At 39.1% G+C, this 9888-nt stretch overlaps 1 protein-coding gene and 2 long non-coding RNA genes across 4 annotated transcripts in view; 1 reads left to right on the plus strand and 2 right to left on the minus strand.

Annotated features, from left to right (window-relative positions):
- The window catches only part of pias2 (protein inhibitor of activated STAT, 2), a 67263-nt gene that overhangs the window by 33714 nt on the left and 23661 nt on the right, over window positions 1-9888 (minus strand). For both annotated transcript variants that reach the window (XM_007540361.2, XM_016664972.1), the window contains exon 7: window positions 4880-4985. In XM_007540361.2, coding sequence (XP_007540423.1) covers window positions 4880-4985 — 106 coding nt within the window. The remainder of the gene's footprint in view (window positions 1-4879; window positions 4986-9888) is intronic.
- Window positions 547-1428, plus strand: LOC107834161 (uncharacterized). The gene is made up of 2 exons (XR_001659945.1): window positions 547-643; window positions 1292-1428. It is a non-coding gene; the product is annotated as an uncharacterized LOC107834161 (long non-coding RNA).
- LOC107834162 (uncharacterized) lies at window positions 1874-2795 on the minus strand. The gene is made up of 2 exons (XR_001659946.1): window positions 2363-2795; window positions 1874-2159 (listed from the first exon to the last, which is right to left on the minus strand). It is a non-coding gene; the product is annotated as an uncharacterized LOC107834162 (long non-coding RNA).

Below are 9888 nucleotides of genomic sequence, written 5' to 3' on the forward strand. Positions count from 1 at the left end.
AGAATCTCACCTTTAGCTTTTTCTATACACACCTGAGATAAAAGAGAGTAACCCAAAAGGAGATAACATAAAATTAGTACACATAAAAGACAACATACTGAAAAACTTTGGAATCAGAATCCTAATTCTGATTCTGACCTCTGGTTGTGTTCAGCCGAAGAGTTCAAGCTCTTTCTGAAATGTCTTGCAGAATGTTTAGGATGCCTAACTAATGCCCCTTTTCCACCGGCTCTACTCGGCTCGGCTCGGCTCGCTTTAAATGCGTTTCCACCAGCCCTTTTCAACAGGGCTGGCCCTGGTTTGGTAGGTGATGCAAGCTTCGATGCTGTTCACTGATTGGCTTAGGGCGTGGACAAGACGGCGCAGCGGAGAGAGAAGAAAAATGAAGGCGCAACGTCTGAAACTCGCTGCAACACGGAAGTGATGGAAGATACAAACAAGCCGTTAACCAAAAAACGATGCCGGCTTTTTTCTTTGCTTCGGATTTCAATATTCAGCAGCAGCTCGATGGAGCCGTGAGGAATGAGTCGTTTTTGTCAGTAGTGGAGCGTATGTAAAACCTCGTTAGCCGCTTCGGAGCCGACGGAGCCTCACGGTGAACACCGACCAGACGCAGCTGACGCCGCTGCTGCTCTCCAGCCAGGTGAGCAGTTTGTAGATATATCTGTCTGGTTTGTACTACATTTAGGTTGCATACATACAGTCATGGAAGACATTTAAAACACAAAGTCTGCTGTATTTTTGTTGCTCAAACACAACATGCGCATTTTCTGAAGACACTCGGTTGCACATAAGTTATAAATAACTCAATATTGTACAGCATTTTACCTTCGATTGTTTCTTATCTTTGCGTGAATCTACGTGCTTCGATTGTTTCTCATTTTGCTGTTGCATCCGAGTTTCCCCCGTTGCGAGATAATAAAACATGTATATGACATCCTATTATTGTAAAATGGCTAGATATCAGTTCTCTAATCAAATTGTTATGAATTATTAATTGTAGAATGAGCAATAAACCTGAAGAAAACGATAGTGGTATTTTATCCATGGCTGTATGCATGCATAGGTCTAAAACTTACAAGTAATTACATTTTGTCTTTAATTTACACTATTCCAGTTATTTATAATTCTGGATGGTTGGATGGTAAAAAAAAAAAAGTGTTTGCTATTATATATAAAGTAACATGTCTGTTTTAAATAATTCCTTATGTGTATGTACCTTCCACATTAGTAACTGTTATTTATCTACATTTATGTGCTATAAGCTACAACATCTAATTACTTTTCCCAGGGAGCAGAAGGAGAGCAACATGGCTGACATGATGGAGAATGATGAGGAGAACCATCAGAACAGGATCTCCTTCATCAGGAAGCAGTTACCAGCAGATGGCAGAGCTCCATGGAGAGTTGAGACAAACAAAAGAAAAATAAAAGTTGTGTCTCAGTGAACAAAGTCTCTATATTTCTGCTCACTCCACACATTATTGTACTTACTGTAGTTTATATGGCATCAAACTCCTAATACAATCCTCCCAAAATGTGAGGAGCTTTAGCCAGAGTGAAAATAACATTATATTACATAAATATTTCATTGAACTTAACATTGTAGATTACCAATGAAGCCATCCGAAACTGAATACCTTATTCAGCAAACCAAACATTTTGACATCAGGGTTTCTATTAACAAGAACCCTAAATACAAATCATGTTAGTTTCTAGTTTATACATCATCATTCTATCTTCCTGTAGAATCTTCAATGTAAGAAAGTGAGAAAATGTGTCCAAAACCTGTAACCTTAATTAGTGACTGAGTTTAAACTTTTAATTCTTAGTGTCCAAAATGTGAAAACATGGAACTAGAACCAGTCAGATTAGAAGGAATAAAGCTTTATTTGTTCTCAGCTATAACTTGGACATCAGGTGAATCATAATTAAACGTATTGAGAAGTTAAAAACAGATTGTTAATGCATTTCAACTCTGTAAGAACATAAGGCACGTTTTATCAGAAATATTTCATCAGCATATTGAGCTCATGTGATTCCTGCTCCAGAAAGGGGAAGGTCTCTGGACATCCTGAAGGTAAACACCGACCAGCAGTCAGGAAGACGGACACTGATGAGATCCTACAACCCAAAGGCTGCAGAAGAACCACGATGGTCTGCGGCGGCAGTTTACCAACATGAAAACACATTGAAATATATTATGAATTAATTCTGATATTTTTAAGTTATTTGCAACACCCTGACTGACATTACGATAAACTTTTAATATTACGATAAAACTTGTAATGGTGCCAAATACACATGAGCATTAGCTCATGATTTTTGTATTAATTTAATACAAAAATCATCATTAGCTTACCTGAACCGTCTGAGCCACCTGCTTTCCTGCCGCTGCAAGGCGGAGATCAGCTCCTCCTCACCACATCGCAGCATTCCTCCCACTGTCACATTTTCTTTTAGTCTCAGAAAAATCGCAATCAGGCTATAAAAAAAATAGCTCAGCTTTCTCTTCTTCTTTTGTATCAGAAAAATATCAACAAAGTACAGCAGTAGCTCCTGAAGGCGGGGCGCTACCCCCCCTCCCCCCGCCACCAGGAGGCGGTACCCTGCAAAAGAGCCAAGTGGGCTGGTGGAAACGCGGTCCCTCCGAAACAGAGCCGAGCCGAGCCGGGTTGTTGAAGTAGAGCCGGTGGAAAAGGGGCATAAGGGAGATTGCTGTCAATCTCCCCTAACAAAGGGGAAATTGGCCGTGGGAAAAGACAAAAGATTGAAACAGACCCACTTTATGTATTTTTTTTNCACTTTTCAGGCTTCAAACATAATGACCTAAAATTTTTATTCTTTTTAGAAGAATCAACTAGAAGTGGAACACAGTCGTGAGGTGGAACAAAATTTATTGGATAGCTCTTGTGAAAGGCAGTTTTCAGCTTTTTCCACAAATCCTTGATTGGATTCAGGTCTGGACTTTGACTTGGCCATTCTAGCATGTGGATACGTTTATTTGTGAACCATTCCGTTGTAGATTTTGCTTTATGTTTGGGATCATTGTCTTGATGGAAGATAAATCTCAGTCCCAGTCTCAGGTCTTTTGCAGACTCCAACAGGTTTTCTTCCAGAATGGTCCTGTATTTGGCTCCGTCCATCTTCCCTGTCCCTGCTGAAGAAAAGCAGGCCCAAACCATGATGCTGCCACCACCATGTTTGACAGTGGGGATGGAGTGTTCAGGGTGATGAGCTGTGTTGCTTTTGCGCCAAAAGTTTGATTTTGGTTTTATCTGACCAGAGCTCCTTCTTCCATGTTTGCTGTGTCATTCAGATATCCTCACTGAACTTCTTTCGTGAGTTTGCTGCACTGACAGTAAGGGGGCCGAATAATATTGCACGCCCCACTTTGCAGGTTTTTATTTGTTAAAAAAGTTTAAAATATCCAATAAATTTTGTTCGACCTCACGATTGTGTCTCACTTGTTGTTGACAAAATAATAAGCATTTTAGATCTTTATGTGTGAAGCCTGTGAGAGACTGGCGACATGTCCAGGGTGACCGCCTCTCACCCGGAACGTTAGTTGGAGAAATAATAAAATAATAAAAAAAGCACCAGCAGCCCTCCTGACCACACTAAGGGACAAGGGTGTACAAAAAATGAATGAATGAATGAATGAATGAATGAATGGATGGATGGATGGATGGATGGATGGATGGATGGATGGATGGATGGATGGATGGATAGATGGATAGATGGATGGATGGACGTTTGAAGCCTGAAAAGTGGCCATAGGTTGAAAAGTTCAAGGGGTCAAATACTTTGACAAGGCACTGTAACTTTAAAGGTCTCAAAAGTTGTGCAATTGTATACAGACTTTGGTCTCGGAAAGAAATCTAAATTCACTCAAAATAGTGTCCTTCATATTTAGATGCGTCTATTCTTGGGATGCTGTGGTGGCACAAGGGTAGAGCACAACCCACGTGATGAGGCCTTAGTCCTCGACACGGCTGTCGCAGGTTCAAGTCCTGGCCTGGTGACCTGTGCCGCATGTCTTCCCCCTCTCTCATTGCCCACTTTCCTGTCTGACCACTTTCACATAAAGGCCTCTAGAGCCAATAAAACCTTTAAAAAAAAAAGAAAAGACGTGTCTCTGCTCCAGCATACCTCATGCAAATGATTATATTACCCCTTCAGATTGCCCTGAGTGCAGCAAAAGCATGTAAATTGTCCTTCCATTTAAGTTAGGTACGTCTCAACAGGATAACACTTAGCCTGGCCAATGCCTTCCCTTGATTCTTTTCTCCCTCTGTCTGATCTTTCTCCCGTGGAGAGAAAACCTGTCTGGGAATTTCTCCAGCAGAATTGACTGGTGAAATTCTACCAATTTCTCCGGTAGAAATTGGTAGAATATCAACCAGGCCAATCACAGAACAGAAGAAAAAGCTATGAATGAAGACCTCCATTTTCTATGCCGTTTAAGAATTGTACTTTGCCTCTAGTTTGATAATGGGAAACTATTACCAAACTAGCAAGTGAATAAAACTATTCGTGCCTCCAAATACTGAATTTATATTAAACCGCCATCTTATTCAGCTTGGCAATTATCTTTTTATTGTTGTTTGGTTGTTTACAGTAGACACATTCCGAATAAAATTTTAGAACTCAACAAAGTCCACACCTCCAGCATCCAATAGTTTATCAATAGCTGAGGGTCCAGATTCTCTGTATGAAGCAAGGGTCCTTTAGCAAGCATGCAAAAACCTAGAAAAACAGGACAGAAGGTCCTGGGGGGCCAGGATTGAGAACCAATCACTAAAAAAACCATCTTCACCAAAAAAAAAAAAAAACGTAGTATATCTTATGAAACTAATGCAACAATTAAAATTTTTACTTAGGGCCCTGGAGTGGTCTGGGCTTCTGATTCCCTTCATCCTCAGTCTCTGCAGGAGCAATGGTGATGTCAGTTGCCTCACAAGGTACACAGAGAGAGAATAAGTCTAAAAAATAAAAAAACAAAAATATTATTCTTTAAACTGTAATGTCCTGTTGAAGGAGTAACAGTGAAGGTAAGGTAATTTTTATTTATATAGCACATTTTCTTCAACAAGGTAATTCAAAGAGCTTTACAGGAGTTAAAAGGAAACACAAACAAAATAACAAACCAAAAGAAAGAGCAAAAGAAGAAAAATAATCTAATGTTGATCTAAAGTATGTAAACTAGGTGCTCCTGTTCAGGAATTGTGTTATTTTTTAAATGTTCGCAGAATACTAGGAGTATAAAGAATGAAGTACTGACATTGACAAAAACAAAAGTAGAAATATATTTGTACATTCATATATACACATAAACATCTCCCCTCCCAACATATATGCATTCACACCTTACATGCCCACCCCAAAGCATACTGTGCACCATTCCACAGGGCTTCAGTTGCATAAAAGAATTTATCTTCCTCAATGCACATATGCTCCTTGCTAATTCATACTGCTCTCTGTTTTACTTATTTTATATTGTATATATTATTGTGTATGTTCAATGTGCCCCTGTGGGGATAAAGTTTGACTTTAACTAAACTGAATAAATTGCCCAATAAATAAATCAATACACTTAAAATACACAATTTAAAATAAGAACTTTAGCTAGTTGTATAATTTAAGTGACACTGTTTTTTATTTTTCCATCTAAATCCCCCAAAATTATATTTTTAGGCAAGTAATTTAAATTTTTACTGTACAAAAACACAAATTATTTATTGTATCACTGTCTCTTGGAAAAAAACAAAGGTAAGATTTATGTATAAATGTTCTTTGCTCTTTTGTAAAATACAATAATTTCCACATAAATTTCTATTTTTGTCAGTCTGATGACCATTTCTAAATATTAAATCAGGTGGTATGATCAAAGTTTTACTCTTTATTTGATCAGTCAACCAGCCCCCCACATGATCAAAATAAAACAAAATGAGTTACAGTCATCCCTCGCTATAACGTGGTTCACCTTTCGCGGTCTCGCTACTTCACGGATCTTTTTGTGCAGTTTTTTTTCCACAGTGCATTGTGTTCTGTGTCCTGATTGGCTAAACAGTCTCTGCGGTTCTTCTCTACCTATGTGCCAGTAATGTTACGGTATTTAAATATAACTAATACAGATCGGCCATTCAGGAGATGAAAACTGAAACTTTGAATGCCTGCTGAAAAAAACTGGCCAGAATCAGCGCAAAACCCGACCGGAGGCTCGCTTCATGAGATCCATCACTCTGCCGTAGATACAGTTATGAATCTCTTGGGGCAGCTTGGAGGAGACGATTTAATGACATGACATGGAACATGCTTTGATATCAAGTCTATAATTAATGTTATGAGCTATTTCTGTTATTGTAGTAGCTGTACCAGAAATTAAAATGAAGAAGAAACTTGAACGAAACAAGGGTGGTATGATTTTCTGTGATTGTATATCTGTGTATGTCAAATACTTACATGGTAAGTAATTATTTATGTTTGTTCTTTTAATTTGCACATAGTTATTCCAGTTAGTTATAATTGTGTATGTCTGTCAATGATAAGCATGTATGTTTGCACATAAAGTAATATGGATGTTTTAATTTAAGTAATTCTCTGTGTGTTTATAACATATCCACATTGGTATGTCTGTTTTTGATCTACATACATCTGCTATGACATTTGATTACTCTTCCCCAGGGATCAGAAGAAGGGGACACACGTTTGACATGATGGTGGATGATGAAGAGAAGTTCCGTTGTTTATGAGTGACACCAGAACTTCAGAGTGGATCTCCTTCAGCAGGAAGCAGCCACCTGGGCTGGCATCATCAGAGAGATGGCAGACCTCCACAGAGAAGAGTTGAGGAAAAAAATCAGGATAAAAATAAATGCTGTTGTGCTCTCAAACATAGTGATCTTTTCTTATACCAACCCCACACATTGTACATATGTTGTATGTTGTAGTGTGCATGGTGTCGTGGCATACATAAAATCCACTTAATTCCACTCGCTGTGTTTGGAGGACGAAGAATGAGGAGTACTATCCCAAAAACACCACCCCTACTGCGAAGCATGGGGGTGGAAGCATCATGCTTTGGAGGTGTTTTTCTGCAGATGGGGCAGGACGACTGCACTATATTAAGGAGAGGAAGACCAGGGCCATGTATTGCGAGATTTTAAGGAAGAACCTCCTTCCCTTTCTTAGGATCATTGATACTCCACGAGGTGAGATCTTGCATGGAGGCCCAGTCAGAGGTAGATTGACAATCACATTTAGCTTCTTCCATTTTCCAATAATTGCTCCAACAGATCTTTTTTCGCCAGGCTGCTTGGCAATTGCCCCGTAGCCCTTTCCATGGACAGGAGTCTTTATGTAGCTAACAACCTCAAACAGGTGTTTCTAATTTAGAATAATAAGTGGGCTGAAGATGGACTTTTTAGAGGCGGACTAAAAAGTGGGCCAGAGTTTTTGCTGATTGGCAGGTGTTCAAATACTTATTCGCAGCAGTAACACACAAATCAATTATTAAAACAATCATACATTGTCATTTCAAAATTTTGTTTAACTGTTGCTAATATGGCTTGTCTATGTTTTAGGAGCATTTATTTTATATTTATTTTTTAATCTTATTCTTCATGTTACTTTTAACTCCATAAGGTTTGAAGTTAAAAGCGATTTTATAACGCTTTGAATTTGACTTGGAGACTTGATTTGAAATGAGCTTTGACCCTTTGATCTCTGTAATTTCTTTAAATTAAAACTTCTGATCTACAGATCAATAGATATAAATAGATTATAAATATGATGCATATAAATTGCTGTACTAAAATACATTTTCCTCATTTGTGACTGTTCGGTTAAATGTCACTTCAAACTATAGTTGGAAAAAAGTAAGCAATGACAATTTGTCAGATAACTGAAAATGTGCTTAATCGCAGTAGATCGTAAAATACATTATTAGAGTGATATAAAATAGTCCATATTCTGAGATACATGATTTTTTTTCAGAATTGTTAAAAGATCATGAAAACACACAGGAAGACAAAGAAAAACTAATAGCAATGGCCTTTTGTGGAGTACTGACTGCAATTTCTGTAGGGAAGTCTGAATGTGTGGTTGGAGACAGAAGTGGTGCAGCTGTGATGTGATGTGCTTCAGCGACACACGTCTTTCATAAGTCCATAATCAAGCTTCAAAGCTTTGAGGCAGATTAGTTTTCCTCGAGGAATTTCGATAATCGAGGTACTCGAATCATTCGAGGAATTGTTTCAGCCCCAACAGTAGGTACCGTATTTTCTGGACTATAAGGCACACCAGATTATAAGGCGCACTCTCAATTATGGCGTCCATTTCTGTATTTAGCCCATACATAAGGCGCATCGGATTATAAGACGCATGTTAAAACATACAGTCAACCAAAAAAAGGTAACGGAAACAAACCATTAAGTTAAATTGAACTTCATTCTACTATGTAAGAATACACGTTATTTTTTATTCTTCTTCCACAAATCCATCAAAGTCCTCCTCTTCTGTGTCTGAATTGAACAGCTGGGCAATTTCGCCATCAAACATGCCAGGTTCCCTCTCATCATTCTTGGAGTCAGACTCGTTGCCAGGTGGCTGTTCAGCAGATACATTAGCCCAGGGATCCACAATCCATTCATACATGGTGGCGTAACTCGCCCGGCGCTGCCTCCCCGTCTTAGTAAACGTGTGTTCGCAGTCTGTCATCCATCACTCCCACGCCGCTCGCAACTTTTTTTTGAACGCCCCATTTACACCAATGTCCAGTCGTTGGAGTTCTTTTGTTAATCCTCCCGGAATGACGGCAAACTCCGAATTACTTTGCTTCACTTCCTTTTTCACAGTAGCAGTGAAAAAGTAGCAGACGAACAGGGACAGCGATGCGTTTAAAAACCTATCTGGTTTTTACCGGAGGCGTATGCTGCAGAACTCGGAAAACAATTCTCTGATTGGTTTATCGATGCTAGTGTATGTACTGTACACTTTACGTCTCTGTGTCAGGGACAGATTTTGGAATTCAGTGCACACAGAAGGCGCACTGCTGATTTTTGAGAAAATTTAAGGCTTTTAGGTGTGCCTTATAGTCCAGAAAATACGGTACTCAAAAGTACTTCACAATATCATTTAAATCTGTAGTCTAAGGGTTAGGGTTAAAAGAAATCTAGATCAGGCATTGGTGACAATGTGCTGACCCTAAAGAGCAGGTTTATTTTAGTTGGGGTACATCTTTCACTGCGAAGCAGTGAAACACTGCGAAGGCCTAATGGAATCGCAGGACTTCTCATTATTTTTCCGTCAAATGGTTGTTTGGAGCCTTTAACATATTCAAAAACTCACCAAAATGTACCCAAAGATGTACCCCAACTAAAATTTTTGAATTCTTGTGGAATCACAAGTGGGCGTGGCCAAACTGCTTTACAGCGCCCCCTAACGTGAGATAGAACAACCCATAGGTCGTAGAGAACTTAAACTCGGTACGAAAGTAGGTCCCCTCAAATCATGACAAAAAGTCTCTTAGAGGTACCCCCTAAAATGCACAGGGAGGCAGCCATTTTGGATCAAAGGGCACATTTTGGCCATTTTTCACTTTTACTCACTCTGAACTTTAACAAACTCATCCTAGGGATTTTGTTCCATCGGTTTCATTCTTGGTCAAAATGCAGTTAAGGCGTGGGGCTTTAAAAGTTATCAAAAAAATTCAGTTTTTGTATATGTTCAGGGTGCGTGGGGAAGCGGCGAACTTGGAGTACTCGCCAAAGCAAACCAAATGGTATAACTTTCAAATAAAAAGGTCAATTGGCACCAAACTTGGCATGAATGATCCTGGTTGGATGCCTGACGATCCAATCAACCATCTCTGACCCCCTTGACCTA

Source organism: Poecilia formosa, unplaced genomic scaffold, assembly GCF_000485575.1.
Source record: "Poecilia formosa unplaced genomic scaffold, Poecilia_formosa-5.1.2 Scaffold535, whole genome shotgun sequence".
NCBI lineage: Eukaryota > Metazoa > Chordata > Actinopteri > Cyprinodontiformes > Poeciliidae > Poecilia > Poecilia formosa.